At 42.3% G+C, this 17,567-nt stretch overlaps 1 protein-coding gene across 1 annotated transcript; it reads left to right on the forward strand.

The window, feature by feature from the left end:
- Window positions 1–6: 6 nt before the first annotated feature.
- On the forward strand, window positions 7–17,437 carry UBE4A (ubiquitination factor E4A). Its single transcript, XM_085303131.1, has 19 exons — window positions 7–131; window positions 466–642; window positions 1,600–1,712; window positions 2,867–3,019; window positions 3,167–3,326; window positions 3,813–4,015; window positions 4,613–4,804; window positions 5,773–6,106; window positions 6,392–6,518; window positions 7,720–8,027; window positions 8,744–8,876; window positions 10,670–10,857; window positions 11,934–12,034; window positions 12,152–12,265; window positions 13,678–13,852; window positions 13,985–14,165; window positions 14,794–14,941; window positions 15,545–15,702; window positions 16,419–17,437. The coding sequence occupies exons 1-19, from the start codon at window positions 8–10 to the stop codon at window positions 16,558–16,560; spliced, it is 3,231 nt and encodes a 1,076-aa protein (XP_085159257.1). The 5' UTR covers window position 7; the 3' UTR covers window positions 16,561–17,437.
- The last annotated feature ends 130 nt before the right edge of the window (window positions 17,438–17,567 follow it).

Raw genomic sequence — 17,567 nt, forward strand, 5'->3', positions numbered from 1 at the left:
AGGGGAGATGACCGACCAGGAGAACAACAACAGCATCTCCAGCAACCCCTTCGCCGCCCTCTTCAGTTCCGTGGCGGACGCCAAGCAGTTCGCCGCCGTCCAGAAGCAGCAGCAGCTGCGGCAGCTCACAGGTCAGCGGGCGCCGCCGCGCCCGGGCCGCGGTGGCGCCGGGTCTCGTCCGCCGCCCGGCGGTGCTCGGCCCCGGCGGGCGGCCCAGCCGCGGGCAGTTCGCAGGGGAAGCTGACAGGTCCGTAGCCAAGGTGCAGCCGTGGCTCTTTGCTGGTAAGGCTCGCCAGTTCTTGCAGTCCGAGCAAAACCACCGAGGGTGAAGATGGGAGAGATTCGAGCCTGTTGCTTGATAGAGCTCTGTTGAAATCGTCTTGCGTTGGTGCCGTCTGTTCTCACAGAGTCGAAGCTTTTGCCTCATCTGTGCTCAACAGGGAACTTAAGAGCTTTCTTTTCCAGGAGACGAAACTTCAGTCAGCCAAGATGACTCGGATAACAGCATATCCGAGAGCCTGGATGATTGCGACTATTCTGTGGCCGAGATCAGCCGCTCCTTCCGCTCCCAGCGGGAGCTATGTGAACAGCTCAACATCAATCACATGATTCAGAGGATCTTTCTCATCACTCTTGACAACAGTGAGTGCTCATGCGCTGAAGACTCTTGTTACCTACAAGAATGCCAGGGGTTTGAACTTCTGGCAAATGCAGTAGCTCAGCCCTGGGAGTAGTTTTGGGTGTGCGTTACAGTCTGAGGCAAACTTGGTTCCTCTGGGTAGAGCTTAAATCTAAAGACTGCTGCCAGGTGTGTGTGACTGCAGAATCCAGTGCTTTTTTGTGGATGTGTTGTGCTGTTTTTCTATTATTACTGTTGTTTGCTTTGCAATAGCACGTGGATGCCTGAGAACTTGGCACTAGTGTGCTGCCACTTGAACAAGCACCAGAAGGCATGGCCCCTGCCTTGAAGAGTTAACGTTTATGGTGTTGTGTTTGTGATATTGTGAAAAATCCTGTAAAATATATTAAGYGGAGAGAACCTGGGTCCTAGGACCACAAAGTTGTTTCATATCAAGGCCCTCATGGGTGCTTGTGTGTTTGTCTTTCACTTATAACAGTTGACCAAAAGCTTGTTTATAAAAATCAGAATAGTCCTGTGTAGCCGCTAAAGAAAATAATTTCTGCTGCTATCCATTAAACAGAAAAACAAAAATCTTAGCACTTCTGAATGTCTTCTGGCTGCATATGGCAAACAGAAGTGTTATTTAGGGTCTTTTTAAAAGGATACCCAGATGGCACCTCTGGTCCTAGAATGCCAAAGAGCTTACACTCATCTTGCACAAGGCCCTTCAGGATAAGAACATGAACTGTACAAGCTTACCTTAGAGGCTGGGGTCTTGCTTGCATCCAAATATATATGTATATTTCTTTCTCAAAACTGTTTCTTATAACTGAACATTAGTGTGAGCTGTAGTATTGTGTAGTGTGTTTGTAACAGGCACCTCTGTGTAAYAGGCAGTATCCAGGTGTGTGTTTCACTGTTTGTAGGTGGATTCTGTATTAGTTTGAGTAAAGAGTTTGATTGTACTTTTTTCCCAGGTGATCCCAGTATGAAGAGTGGAAATGGAATTCCAGTTCGTTGTGTGTATTTGGAAGAAATGGCTGCAGATCTTGATGACCAAGACTGGCTTGACATGGAAAATGTTGAACAGGTACTATTGTGCAGGTACTACTGCACATTGTCTTTCTCTTTCAGGTTAACTACCTCTTAAAACAGAGCTAAGGTAGATGCTGTGGATGATACACTAATAGTTGCCGCCAGAATCTTTTCAAAATCCTAATTTTTAATCCTAAAAGAGAGAGACTGTCATAGAGCATTAGTGACAGGCAAAGAGAGCTTCATTCATGCATGCTATGTTTTTTAAAAAAACAGCTTACTCAGCTCTTTGTTTAGTTATACTAACAGTTGGTTGCCTCTTGATAATCTCTTTTGCAGCAGCTTTGTAGATAGCTGTAGGCTGCCTGCATGTAGCAGAATGGTGACTTCTGTCAAATGAGAAGAGCAAAATTCTGTGCCAGTTTTTTTCAGGCAGTAACTGAAGTYACTGGGCCCTGATAAGGGACATCTCAGTTTGAGTAAACTGGAAAAATAAGGTTTTTCAGATGGTCAGGTTACTTTGACTGCAATACCTGTAACTTCTTTTTTCTTGCAAAGCATGCATAATGTATCTTGAATAGTGCAGTATAGAGCTGTGAGTTGCAGCTTTGTTAGAAATAGCTACAGGCTTTTGGGAATAAGGTGTTTTGATTCCGGTTAGTTTATTCTGTCCCCTCCTGGTAGCTGCAGAAATGTATCCTGATCTTGGAGGAGGGTGGAGGTGTCAGGGGGGAGGGGCACGTACAGATCAGCTGAGAATGGGGAGGAGGAAGAAAATCTCAACCTGAATGGGGCACAAGAGCACAATTGCATGTCAGTGTGGGAAGCAAACRTTCCCCTTAAGTGATGCTGGAGCTGTGTGCTGTCCATTATACCACTACACAGAATTTTGTCATCAGTGTTTGTGCATGCATTCAGTTTGACATGTGCAGAGATGTCAGAGCAGTTCCTGATCATTATTTGGTGAAAATAACTTCCAGTTAGTAGAACTGCTGCCACTCTTAAAAGTGACTGTAGAAATTGTTTGTTCAGCAAATGAGCARGTCTGAGGATTCTTGGTCTAGCCCTCTTAAGTTGGTTAATAAGGGATGAAGAGTTATTCTGGGCAGAAGCAATTTAGCCTGTGATGATAGGGGCTTCTTTTTTCTTAAGCAATTTCTTATCTACTGGGTCTGTTTTGTTCTCAATGTATTTTTTGCCTGTGTCTAGGCACTGTTCACTCGCTTACTGCTACAGGAGCCTGGAAATCACCTGATTTACATGACATCTGCTAGCACACAAAACCTCTCTGCAGATAGAGATGCAGGAGAGAAACAAATTCTACGCTACCTCTATGCCTGCTTCCAGAGAGCAAGAGAAGAGGTAGGCAGAAATTCATGAAAAAGAAGGTAACTTTGTTATACAGTTTGCTTTGGAGTCTGAGATGACTAAGCTGGCAAATTAATGGCAAGAAGTGGATATAAGTGGTTGCTGCATCGAGAGACAATCTGTCTTGTTTGTTGTGTGCAGATAACCAAGGTTCCAGAGAATTTGCTGCCCTTTGCCGTGCGCTGCCGAAATCTGACTGTGTCAAACACTCGCACTGTTCTTCTTACCCCAGAGATCTACATCAACCAGAATGTGTATGAACAGCTGGTCGACTTGATGCTGGAAGCATTGAGAGGTGCACGTAAGTCTGACTGAATTAAGTTGATAGCTTACTTAGTGATAGGTGATAGCTTACGAAAGTGACTACTCATGTTATGAGTTTATTTTTTGTTATTCTGGTTGCATTTTCCTGCAACAAATGCATTAAGTCCTTTTAAGGTTTAAAATTCTCAGTCCAGATAACAGTGAGATCAACTGTCTCAATTGAGGGAAGAGTGATTCTAAAGAGTAACAGAAGCTTGGTGTTTGCAGAGCTCCTCTAGAAATACCTAGGCCCACTGCAGATAAGATATATCAGTTTTTGTCTTCATAAGCGTAGTGGATAAGATCTTAAATCTGCTAAAGCTTGCAGGAGGAATACTGTGGACTTGACTGAAGATCTGGCTGCTTTTGTTGCTTTTAAAGAAAGAAAAAGAGTGAGGGAAGGCTATGTTTAGGTAGCAGTATATACAGACTGAAGTTTGGCTCTATTGGGTACTGTAAGTTATAGTCTTGTTTATCTTGCTAGATTTTGAAGATATGACTGAGTTTCTGGAGGAGGTCATAGAAGCTTTAACAGCGGATGAGGAAGTACGGACTTTCGGGGAAGTCATGATTCCAGTGTTTGATATTTTGTTGGGTAGAATCAAAGACCTGGACCTTTGCCAGATCCTGCTATACACTTACCTGGATATGCTCCTCTATTTCACAAAGCAGAAAGATATAGCAAAGGTATGTTTCTTAGCATTACAGAGAACTGTTACTTTTYAGTCTATTTTGTCATGGAGGTACCTAAACAGTTGCAGTAGTATTGTCTTAGTAGTATTCAGTGAATGTTTCTTTAGTATCACCRCAAAAGACAAGAGGTAGAAGAGAGGAAACAAAGTTTGGATATGACRTCAGAAAACTGGATGATAGTCCTACAAGCAGGCATTTCTAATGTGCATTTAATGTGTTCATGTTCAGTAGCTAACAACGTTTCCTTTGTGTTTTACTTTTCAGTGGCAGGCTAGTTGCTTCCGATGCTGTTTTCATTCTTAAAAATGCATGTTCTCTTCAGAATGGGATACTGATATATGCATTCCAGTTCAAGGCTTGTGTATGCCCTTGGTAATATCCTAAGCTATTCACAGATTCTACTTGTAGGCATATATTTATAGGACCTAATGTGTTTAGGTCAAACCCAAACTAGAATGTAACAACTTGGTACACTTTTGCTTCTCTTAGTTTCTGACTGACAAAATATCCCAAAGCAGTAAGGTCTGTCTTTTTTTTTCCTTTTGAGATTTTTATATAAATGTCAGTATGTTCACCATCTGTGTTCCACAGGTTTTTGCAGATTATATTCAGCCTAARGATCCCAGTAATGGACAGATGTACCAGAAGACTTTGTTAGGTGCCATTTTAAATATCTCCTGCTTGTTAAAGACTCCTGGTGTAGTAGAGAATCATGGCTATTTTTTGAATCCTTCCCGATCAAGTCCACAAGAGATCAAAGTTCAGGAGTCCAACATCCATCAGGTAGGTAACAACAGTGCTTCCTACTGTATTTTATTGACCTCTTTTCACTTGGGCATTACAGTTAGACTTGACTTTAGGAGATGTTCTAGCCACTGGCTTTTTAGTAGTCTGGATTGTGGTTAAGCAAGTTGCAGAACTGTGCTTTGTGTTGTGGATTCTCTGTCTCTAAAATAAGAATAGTGTAGCCTTTCCATCAGGATGTTGTGAGCCAAACTTTGTATTGATCAAATGTTTTATGCTGCTATGTGAAAGATGCTGTTTAAGAGCAACTTATATTTTATTTTACTAGCTTTATGAAAAAAAATGGGTGCTTGTAGAACATGTACCAACACGYTAATTTAATAGATAGTATATGAAGGTAATCTATATCAGATGTAATCAATGTCCAATGGTTTTCAGTAACTGCCCTGTAATTAACTTGCAAGTAGAGGAAGTGACAGGCAATATTTTCTCTTGATTATGAAAATAAATAACTTCCCTCCTTAGCTGGATGATACTAAGAGGATCTTAAAGAATATTTCAGAAGTTAAGGAGTGAAACATCACAAAATAGGAAATAAATATAATCCTCATTCTTCAAGGGAATCAATTCATGTGCAGAAGTTAGCCGTAGAGTTTTGGGTTCCTAGTCATGCATTCTTCCAAGGTGATTCTTTATGCCAAAAATGTGTAAAGAATTTTGATTTTACTCCACATAGAAACAGCTTGCTCTTTCTTGACTGTGCTTTTGAGTATGTCCCTATTATTCTTTGCTGGCCTCAGAATTTGAGCCTTTCATCACATCTGTCTGACAGGTGACTGCTAGAGCTGTCCTGGCTATAATTTGCTTTGAGAATCTTGCCCTTAAGAGTAGGTTGTAGTCTGGACCCAGGCCAGTTTTGAAAGCACTAATGTTTTAGATGACAGAACATGGAAAATGAACCATTTTCAATCATGACCCTTTCAACCACTTTGTGTTCCCTGTAACAGTTTATGGCCCAGTTCCATGAGAAGATCTACCAGCTACTGAAGAACCTGTTGCAGTTGTCTCCAGAGACCAAACACCGGATTCTGTCCTGGCTGGGAAACTGTCTCCATGCTAATGCAGGTCGTACCAAAATCTGGGCTAATCAGATGCCAGAGATCTTCTTCCAGATGTATGCTTCAGATGCCTTCTTCCTGAATTTGGGAGCTGCCCTGCTGAAGCTGTGCCAGCCCTTCTGCAAACCAAAATCTCCAAGGTTGCTTACATTTAACCCTACTTACTGTGCCCTGAAGGAACTGAATGAAGAGGAAAGGAGGAGTAAGAATGTACATATGAAAGGTATGCTGGAAACTTCAGCAATGATTTACCAAGGGGATCTMTTTGGGCTTTTCTTTGATTCCTTCCCTCTCCCGATAGTGTTCTCACTGTATACCTGTAAAGGGAGAATTAAGTAATCAGAGAGGAGCAAAGAAAAAGCTAAGAACAAATAAAACATCAGCATCTGTCATTCCAGCATCAGTAGCAGTCATTCCATATTTTTAGCAGAACTCAAGCTCTCGTGGGTCCTCTTTTCCTACTCACACTTCTGGTTAGGACTTAATGCAGTGATGCTTTCAATTCTAGGTTTGGAAAAAGAAACTTGTTTGATTCCTGCTCTGACTGAGCAAGAGCCAGAGTTTGCGAACAGCTACAATCTGGTAACAGAAAACCTGGTCCTAACACAATACACTCTTCACTTAGGATTTCACAGGTAACTATTCTGTAGCTCTGTGAGTCTCTTCTTAATGAGCTGACCTCTGAGAAGGTGTGAAATGTTATTGCAACGTGCAGACTGTGAGAGAATTTGTGTCTGGGCTCAGATAATACCTGATATTCTCAAGGTGAATACTGAAGTTGTAGTTTCTCAGTGCTGTTTTGTATCCATGTACGGCTATTAAATTTTTAAAAATATTCAGAATTGTATAGTATGCCACTTGAGTTGCCAAATGCTTTTCAGTGTGCATTTTTGATTAGCCCCAAGCTGCTTCATTTCTGAAATGCTCTTCGCTTGGGTTCACTGTGAAAGCTAACAGTCTCATGGATTTCACATTATTTATGGAATTCGAATAACTGAAGTGCTGGATTGCCCTGAATCATTCAGCCTCTGTGATCTGTTCTCAGGGAGAACAGGCCTTTGTCATCTTTGTACTAGAAAGCATCTCAGTGGCAGAATACCTGCCTCGTGTGGCTATTTGAACTGCCCCGTAAATGGAATTTATTTTCAGCAGAAATGCAAACAAGCTGTTGGTTTGCAGGAAGTGATTTTTCTGGACACCAAAAAGCACTATTTTTCTTAGCCTCTCTCTGCAAATTGTTGCCTGGATACTATGAGGTCACCACTGATCCAAGCATAGTCCCCTTCTGGTTCATTATCTAAATATAGAAATAAATGAAAAAAGTTATGCAAGTGGCTTGTTGCTGGGAAACTGAAAATGTCACCTCACAGGCATCTCTCAGGCATACAGAATCCCTGACCTTGGTAATCTAACAAGGTTTACAGCTGTGTGGGCTAGTCATGCAGACCTCAAGTGCTTCATAGAAGTAACTGCTTTACCAGATTTCTCCTTTTGCAGACCTCTCTGGTTCTTCAGTAGGATATAGCCTCCTCCCAAACCCTGGCTTGGYTTTTTGTACAGGCTTCCTGTTCCTGGCCCCCAAAACAGATGATTCACAGGAAATGGCTTGAGAATAGTGGAATCAAAGGACACTTGCTGTATTGCAACCTTCCTGCTGCTTCTTTGGAGGGAAGTGGCACAACTGGTAAAGCTGACATCATGCCAAGTTTTGCTCTGCCAGCTGCAGAGAACAGTCCTCTCCAGCAGGATAAAAGTGTATGCTGACTTATTGCTTMGGCAGTCTGTACTAAACCTATTTGTCTTATCTGATCTCCTCATTGCCTTCTTTTTGGGTAGGTTGCACGACCAGATGGTAAAGATAAACCAAAGCCTTCACCGCCTGCAAGTAGCATGGCGAGAAGCTCAGCAGAGTTCTAGCCCTGCTGCTGACAGTCTCAGGGAACAGTTTGAACGCCTGATGACCATCTATCTCTCCACGAAGACGGCAATGACAGAGCCACAGATGCTACACAACTGCTTGAATCTGCAGGTGTCCATGGCAGTTCTTCTGGTCCAGCTGGCTATAGGAAACCAAGGGACCGAGCCTCTAGAGCTGACGTTCCCATTGCCAGGGGTGGAAAACAGTGCATTGGCTTATGTACCAGGTGAAACAGCTTGTCTTGCTGGACCTGTTTGTTTATGGCTACTGCAGATTAAGTTTCCAACTATTAAGTAACTTACGTAATACTTGTTTAGAGTATTTAGGCACATGTGGTCTTATTCCGTAACGTGTTCAAAGCATGTGGTTTTCTCTTGTCTTAAACATTTAAAGAATGTGGTATCTCTGAAAAGGGGTTATAGAACACATAGGGAAGTGTAGTGAAGGTCACAACTTGAAAAAAATGTCAACAGCAAGGTAATAAGCCATAAAGAGAGCAGAGATGTCTCAGTCCRTCTTACCAGACAGAGCTCATACAATCTGGATGAATACCGAAAGAGAACTGTCCAAGCACATCTGTTTTCTACTGACCTTCAGAAGATCCTACTTGACTGAGTTGCTAAGTTTGGCAAAATAATGTATTGATTGCTCTGTATTAATGTATTGATATTGTACTCTCCCCATTTATGAAATTCTTGTGCCTTGAGTTTCACCCTGTAAATTACTATTACTGAGACAGATGAGATGAATCCAGTGCATTATACAATTTRTCAGACTGGGTATCCTTGAGGTTTGTGGTTTTCTAATAGAAACAGCCAGGTCTAGAAACTTTAATTGGAATCCAGYGGGGGGTGGGGCAGGGAGGATGCAAGTGTACGAGGACAGCTAGAAAACAGACTGAAAAAGCTTTCTGCAGAACTAGTATGTAATCTCTGTTCACAGAGTTCTTCGCTGATAATTTGGGTGACTTTTTCATTTTCCTGCGCCGTTTTGCTGATGACATCTTGGAGACTTCTGCTGATTCTCTGGAGCATGTCCTTCACTTTGTTACTGTTTTCATGGGTGATGTAGAGAGGTATGTACAGCTCCAGGTAAGCTCTTTATGCTTATCTGCAAAGCGCCCAGATAGAAAGAAGCAAGAGGAACTAGCCAAAGGTGTCTTAAAGGTTTTGCTTAGATATTTGACTTGGTTGATCTCACTCGAAAAGAAAAATCCTGCCCACAGGAGGCATAATAAACAAGAAACATTACCTGAAAGGCTTGGGCTTCACGTGAGGTACAAATGGGATTGTGTTTAAATACTTGTTAGTTTTATTATGCAGGAGCCTAACCAAGTAGAACTAGGTGTTAGTGAACACTGTGACAAACATACAGCCATTGCCAGTCCAGTAACTGCTGCTCACTGATCTGCTTTGCAGTTTCCTACCAAAAGAAACTGCAATGCATCTCTAAATGTCTGAAAAGTTTAACACATCTCTTGAGGAAGCTGCTTCTGTTACCTTGGCAGTCTCCTCAAGCGTATGTGTCTGGTGGCTGCAGGAGCAAGTAGGAGTATGCATCAGATAAATTTCAATCTAAACTGTACATGAAAATCTTTTTGTTCTGCTACTTGCTATGGTGCTCTACGAAAGGAAACAAGCTATTATTGTGTAGAATGGATGCCTTTTTTCTATACTGCTTGTGATCATTTGGCTGCATATTAGGAATTACACTTAAAAACAGATTTTGGAAGGATTTTTCATCCTTCCATAATTTGTGAATACTCTTGTTTGTAAGGATTTGTCTGAAAAAAATTCAAAAAGTTTTGCTTTTCAAGGAGGAAATAATATTGATTCTTAGCTGTAAGTGAAAACAACTGTAAAGTACTCCTGCTARGGATGTGAGAAACAGAGCTTCCTTTTTCTAACAGATAAGAACCTGCAATTCCAAATCAAGTCAGTGGGAGCTGTAGTTGCTCAATATGTGGAAAATAAGACATTCCAAGCAGAACCTCTGCATCTTTAACTTTGTGCTGCTATCCGATATGAGAGACTCCTTTGTTAGAGTTGTGTGTTTTGCTAGAAGTTAAAGGACATTGTTGCAACTGTGTTTTGAGTATCTCTATGAACTTCGCCATGGTAACGAAGCACTGAACAAAAATGAGTAGAGGTATTGATCTTGCTAAGACATTGCATGCGCTAAATTTCCGTTGGTCATTTGTTTATATTTGTAATGTAAATACACTGAACTCAAAGTAGTAGTAGCAGATGGAGATTTTCCCTTACTGGAGAGTTATTTGGAGATATACTATTCCCCTTTTATCTAGGCTGGACTCTAGGAGATCCAAGTTCTGGCACTTCTTGGCAGTTACCTACAGCATGACCTTGGGTAGCTTGTTCTGCTTTTGCCCCACCTGTGCAGCACCAGACTTATGCTCTAACCTTGCTCGGTATTTTGGCTGGAAGGGGCACTCAGGAGGCAAAGGCCTTTGGACTTGCAGAATAAATAGGAAACAAGTCATTGGACAGTTAAGTAAAGAGCTGAGATGGCAGAAGCAGCTTTGGTCAGAAAAGCTACAGCTCACAAGCAAGAATGAAGTGCTAGTAGTATGCATTGCCAGAATGCTGTTCTGGGAGGGATGAAAGCAAAAGCTGTAAAATTCCCATACTTTTTTGACCTGTCTGCCTGTGATTTAACCACAGGTACATTTGAGTGCATATTCCTTGTGGCTGTGCAATTAAGAGCTGAGTGGTTGAACCCCAGTGGTAGTTTTACGAGTGGTATGCAATAAATGACCAGTCGTGCACAGATGGACATGACTCTTGGAGTGGTTTTTGAACTAAGCTGCACTTGTCTCATGACTTATTGAATCTGTTTTTTCTCTTGCAGAATGAAAAATCCACATCTGCGAGCCAAGCTGGCAGAAGTGCTGGAAGCTGTGATGCCTCATTTAGATCAAGCCCAGAATCCACTTGTCTCTAGTGTGTTTCATCGCAAGCGAGTATTCTGCTCTTACCGAAATGCAGCCCATCTTGCTGAGGCACTTATCAAGGTCTTTGTGGATATTGAGTTTACAGGTAAGCACGAAAGGGGAGGTGTATTCTTCCTCCTGTAGAATCTGTAGGGGGATTATCTGCAGGTTTTGAAGTCCTTAAATGAATAAATCCATTTGTGCTTCATTGTACTGCTAGATCATTTCAGGCAGAGAGCAGTCCAGCCAAAAGCATTGGTCGTTACAAACTTCTGACCTATGCAGAACTACAGTATAGCTATAAAATGTAACCTCCCAGGGTTTAAGCTTTTCAGCTTAGCAATGCATATAGTGGGTACTTACTCATCCCTTTGGCGGAGAGAGGGAGGGAGGGAGGAATCTTTTGYACTGCTTTGAAATCAGTGACGAATTTTCACTGATTTTTCCAGAAGGAGATTCTATAATCCTGTAAGAGCAACAGGAGATGGAGTTAAAGGGAATGCATATGTAGCTCAGATTGCCATCCTTCTTTCCAGAGGGCTCTGCAGGGCTGAATTATTTTATTATAGTCCTACTTTTACAGTTGGCACTTTGTTTTCTTTGGAACTAGAGCATTGCTAAAGAGCAGGAGGTGCTGCCCTTTTCGCATATCTATTGGCAAGTAGGCTGGTGCTGTAGTACTTCAGGCCTCAGCCTCCTGGCCTGGGACACTGCCATYTGCCTGTGCCAGAGATGCTAACTGTATACATTGACATGCCTGCTGCTGTTATAAAAGTATCCAGGTAACTACTGCAATGATTTTTTTTAAAAAAGCTGTGCTCCTAGTGGCCTCCCCTGCTTTTGCAGTCTGGCACTTGTTCCATAGGACTTGCTTGTCTTGCATTCCTGATGTTTAATGCAGGGCCTGGTCGCATCAGTGACTAGTCACATTCAATATGAACTGATGAAGCCTTTTGTTTAGAAAAGGGGCAGCAAAACTGCATTTCTAGCTGACTGCTTGCTAGGAGTTTATGCATTCAGTACTTGAACTGGGAGCTGATTAGTAAGTCAGCTTTCTAGTTCTCTGAAGGARATGTGACCTGCTCCCAGCACAGTGCTAAACAAACTTTGAAAAGGAATTAAAAATCCTTGCGTGTGCCTGCTGCTGATTTGAGATGCTTTCTTGCTTTTCCTTATGTCTAGGTGACCCACATCAGTTTGAACAGAAATTTAACTACCGCCGTCCAATGTATCCTATCCTGAGATATATGTGGGGCACAGATTCATACCGGCAGAGCATAAAGGTAAGGCAAGAGGTGTATTTATAAATATGCTTATGTTAGCTCTTCCTGGAGTGTTCAGCTTTGTCCTGCAGATTGGACTGTGACAGAATATTAACTACTTTTTCTTGTTACTTTTAGGTTTTGGCTGATTATGCCTCAGAGAACCTTGAGGCAATGAATCCCCCTCTCTTCTTGCGTTTCCTTAATTTGCTCATGAATGATGCCATTTTCCTGTTGGATGAAGCAATACAGGTAGGGTTTAGTAAATGTGCTGTAGGCATCATGCAGAAACAGGTCTCTCTCTTGTGAAAATGGCCAGTTACAATACTGAACTTTTATCACTAGAAAAATGTCAGCTTATTCTGTTTCCTAATGATGTCTCTCTGCAGTGGATACTTGCTAGAAAACTCAGTTGAGATCTGGAACTAGAGCATACAGGGCACTTTCCTTTACCCTCAGACTTGGGAGGCAGGTTAGAACAAAAGGAACAAAAAGGTGGGTTATTTTTTTCAAGAATGAAGTATGTTGGGAGAGTTGCAAGGAAATCTGCCTGTTGCTAACTGGACACAACTAGGCTTTAAACAAGTTCTGCAGTTTGTGATTACCAAATCCTCTTGGTCCTTCCACGAGTGTGCTATTGTCCTAACAAAGGTTCCTTTTGTTTCTAGACAGTATTTTCCTTTGGCTTTATGGGGCGTCAGTTCTAGCTGAACTCATGTCCCTGGTGTGTGATGACTGTCTTGCCACACCCTTCAGAGCTTCTGGTTGCTACTAGAGAGGGTTTTTTGTTGGAAGCATTTCCCTGTGGTAGAAGTGACTGCCTGGAGACTGGCAGAAAACACAGGTGGCATGGATATAGCCCAGCTGTTTTTGAACATTTGTAAACTTTCTAACATTTGTCTACRTGTTCTGTTTGCTAAACATATGTGATTGTGAGATCTTTCTCAAAGCTTCTGTAACTTTYATTTTCTGAATTGGCCTCCCTATGGGAATGGAACAAGGCAGAACAAGTATCTGAAGTCTTGCCACTAAGTCTCAGAGTGATGAGAATGTAAAGACATTAGCACAGAAGCAGGGCCTTATTTGTAGCTTATTACAGTTGTTGAATCTTAACTCGTGGCATTCCACTCTTGGCAAATATGATTGATATTTTGCCTCCTCTGTTTCACCTGAGTTTAGGCAGACCAACAGTGGGACTGCTTTGTTACTGCTACCTTGAAGTCTTGACATGGTGTTAACAGTAGGAAATTTGTGGGATTACACTGATACAGTGGAGGAGACAGAGCCTGGAAAATAGTGTCTTTTTAAGCCTAGCATCCAAAGCTGCAGTGCTAGCAAAAGATTGCAGACTGAAGGTACCACTGGCAGAAACCCTGCTTTCATCAATTCATACCCGCTGTAGACATCCAGTTTCTTAACATTTCCCTGCCAAAAATCTCTCAGCTAGTGTCGAGGGAGCAGTCTAGTTTACACTTCATTGCCTTTTAACCTGCCTACTCTCCTGAGGCTGCTGTAGGAGGCATTTTCAGTGTTTCTTTACAGAACACATCTGCCTTCTCTATGTCCTGAGGTGAGTGCTTGGCTGAAAGGAGAGCATTTTACTTACTAAAGGTGGTGTGCTTAGACTGCTGCTTCCCAWATGCTTCCCTACTGTGTCTTTACAGTACCTAAGTAAGATTAAAGTTCAGCAGATAGAGAAGGATCGTGGTGAATGGGACAGCCTCTCCCAGGAGGCTCGTCGAGAAAAGGAGTCAAGCCTGCAGATGTTTGGTCAGCTGGCTCGCTTTCACAACATCATGTCTAATGAAACCATTGGTACTTTGGCCTTCCTGACGTCAGGTAGGGTGAGCAAGTCTTCCTGGGAACTGGGGAGTGCCATTGCTGGGAATGGAAGGGCGATTCATTTTGTTTAAGTATTATCAGAGGGCTGGATTATTGTGAAGCTCAGGGAACTATTGGTTTCTATTGCAGAAATCAAGTCCCTGTTTGTGCATCCTTTTCTTGCTGAGCGCATCATATCCATGCTAAACTATTTTCTACAACACCTGGTTGGCCCTAAAATGGGAGCCTTGAAAGTCAAGGATTTCAGCGAGTTTGACTTCAAACCGCAGCAGCTAGTTTCTGACATCTGTACAATCTACCTGAACCTTGGGTATGTGACAAGCGAGAACTGGTGTGTTGGGTTGTCAGGAGATGCTCATAGAGGAGAATGGCCTTTGGGTACTTTGTCTTTAACACTCTTACAGGTGCTAAAGACTTTTGTAGTCTGGATGTAGATGTTTGGAATGGAATTGAAACCTAATTTAGCTTAAACTGTGACTTGATGTGCATAACAATGTCTGCACTAGGATGAGAACTCCTGCTATAGTTGTGTGAAGATCCTGGTTTGCACAGTGCTGCAGTTTCCTTTGTCAGGGATGGGAGTGTGGTCTTTTTTTTTTTTTAAAACTGAACTGTGCTATATACTTACCCCTATCCCTAAGCTGGGGAGAGGGGGAGTTCAGAAAGTGTTGTGCTCTTTTTTAACAATCTAAATTACCCAGGGAAGTCAGCTGCAGCCGAACTAGTAGGAATGGAATTTAAACATGATCACAGATAAATTTAAGCTCTGTGTTACTTTGGAGAGGACCTAGGAAAACATGTTTAATTTAAGGTCAAGCTTCTCTCTGGTTTCCCCATCTTTTCAGTTCTTTGCTTTAGTAATGCAACTGTGGACAGTGTTTTGCARCCTAATAAATATGAGTTCTTAAAATCTTGCTGTCTTATAACTTGTGGTCCAGGGATGAAGAAAATTTCTGTGCCACAGTGCCCAAGGATGGCCGTTCCTATTCACCGACACTCTTTGCCCAGACAGTTAGGGTTCTGAAGAAAATCAATAAACCTGGCAACATGATAGTGGCTTTCAGTAACCTGGCTGAGAGGATCAAGGTAAGAAGTAGAGCAAGTTTAACAAAAAAACAGGTTCTTGGCATTCTTTTTTCTTGATTTATCACTGCATCTTTGCTGTGAAGCTGGAATTCTGAGAAATGCTGCTTTATCTTAAATGACTTGTTGGGCAACTCAGAAGGCTCACTCTCTACATGCGTCTGTTAATGTTTTAGCATATAGTTCTTGAATGTATCTACAGATGTTTGAATGTGTTCCATGAAAAACTAAATGCATGACTTGATGACAACTGGGGCTAGATTTCCTGGCTACAGAAGCCTATTAGTTATGTTCTTGTGCAAAAATAACAAGTTTTGCTTTTTGTATCAGGCTCCCAGACCCAACTTAAATTTTTGCATATTTTAACAGTGACAGTATGTTGAGTAACTGTCCACTTGACCAGCTGCAATGTTTCTAGGTTCCAGTGAGAGATTTTTCAGTTGTGATCAAGAAGTCATGAGCCAGTCATGAGCAAAAAGGGGTTGGTAGAGCAAAAAGGGGTTGGTAGAGCATATAGGTGTCTGCTCAATAAGCTTTCACCTGCTTTTGAAAGAATTAGAACAGCTCCAGGAAGCCAAGTGTTTAAAGGTTCTGTGTGTCTATCAGTCTCTTGCAGACCGTCAGCAGCAGGAAGAAGAGACGTATGCAGACGCATGTGATGAATTTCTGGATCCTATCATGAGTACTCTGATGTCAGATCCTGTAGTACTGCCATCTTCCCGTGTCACTGTGGATAGGTCAACTATAGCCAGGCACCTGCTCAGGTACACAAGGCAGTCTAACTGTGTCCATGCTCTGGTTAAGCTTTACTTCATTGACTGACTGATTTTTGCTTGGCAAGTACTGTTGCTTTCCTGAATTGGAAGTTTGGGAGTAGTGGTGGGGCAGGGAGTGCACACTTGCACRTAGTCTCCTTCATTCCAAAATTCCTCAGTTACTGTGAGGTCCAGGGCATTTATGTAACTGGTTAGAAGTGTTCCTAATCTGCTCGTCTCAAATATGACCTGTGAGTATAATTCCACTTCCCGAAATAAATGCTGGACACTAGCAAAAGTACATAAAACAATGCTTAATGCATTTTCATTGACTTAAGTCCACATATGGAAGTGCAGAAGAGATTATACAAGCCTTCTTTAGTGAAGGATAACTTATTTGGCAAACTGCAGATATTCCTACTTCACTCATTCTTGTCCAGAACAACTGCATATTTCCTCTACTAATACATCCAAAATATTTCCTCTTACATCCTTATTTTATTGGGCCATAAGAAGCAAGTGATTTTACAGTAGATATCTCCAATTTATACTTACTTTTGGTAGATATCATTTATCCAATGATATTAACACCTGTTGGTCTCCGTTAGCTGAGCAGATCTACTTCACTGAATGGCAGGAAGATCATGCTGAYCCTTCCAGCTTGTCTTTCCTGTTTCTTCTAGGATGGGACTGTCAGAAAACTATTCTCCTTTTTACTTTTTCAGTGACCAGACAGATCCTTTTAATCGGAGCCCCCTCACCATGGACCAGATTAGACCAAACACAGAGCTTAAAGAAAAGATCCAGCAATGGCTTGCAGAGAGGAAAAAACAGAAGGAGGAGCTGGAAGACACACTAAACTGCTGAAGAAAAAATCTACATCTATAGACATACAATCATTTGCAAGATAAATGCCTTGCAGGGGTGGTGGCTGGTRCTCCAGAGCATCCATGAAACTTGCCACTTCAATCAAGAATGCATTTAGTGCATTGCCACCACATGTGAAATCTCTCCTAGGACCTTCCCTTCTATCCCTTCTTTCAACTTTCCTTTTAAGACTTACTGTTTAATATTAGAAATTTCCACTGCACTACAGCTTYCTAGCCTCTTTTGATTGTCCTGGTGCCCTGTCCCTGTATTGTTCTTGATTGTGTTGGCTGTTTCTAATGACTGCCACGCTCTACTTTCAATGATACCAAAAACCTTTCTCCCTGTTCCAACCTCCATTCTGTTGCTGCTATTTGCTCCCAAGTTTAAACTTGTAATCTCATGTTTAATGTGAAAACAATGCCTTTGCATCCACAGCAGCGCTTAAGTTTAGATATTAGTGATGACTGAAGGGGGATGTGCAAGTTTGTAAATGCTGATTGTGTATCAGGGTTTGTTTTTGGTGTGGTATATGGCAGTTGAGGGATATGAAGAATGAAGTATTTGCAACTCTTACAGCTGTCTGTGAAGGTCCAGCAGCTAATGGCCCTCTGTAGTGGGAGGAGGGAGGTCCTGGTTTTAGAAAAGCCATTTTGGTTTTGGCTTCTAGGCAGAGAGACAGACTGCCTGCTCTGGTGAAGAACAGTCTTGCAGGAGCTGTGAAAAGCAGTCCCTGCTGTCCCAGCTGTTGAATTTAAGCAGTGTAAAGGGGGGGCATCTGCTGTATGTGGAAGCCTGTTTCAAAACTGTGCTGCCTCTGATGCATAAGCCATGTACATACTCCTTAAGGTACACTATAAATCCTGCCCTGTCTTTATGCTGTCCCTCTTCTGTGCTGCTCCCTGGGCCGGGGGTGGCAGCCCTGCCAGGCGGGGGCCTGGTGCCGCGGAGCTGCCCATTCTGCGGCGAGAGGGAAGGGGCGGGGGCTGCGAGCTGCCCCGCGCGGG

Source organism: Rhea americana, unplaced genomic scaffold (assembly GCF_003343005.1).
Source record: "Rhea americana isolate MKP2758 unplaced genomic scaffold, rheAme1 scaffold_197, whole genome shotgun sequence".
NCBI classification, from domain to species: domain Eukaryota; kingdom Metazoa; phylum Chordata; class Aves; order Rheiformes; family Rheidae; genus Rhea; species Rhea americana.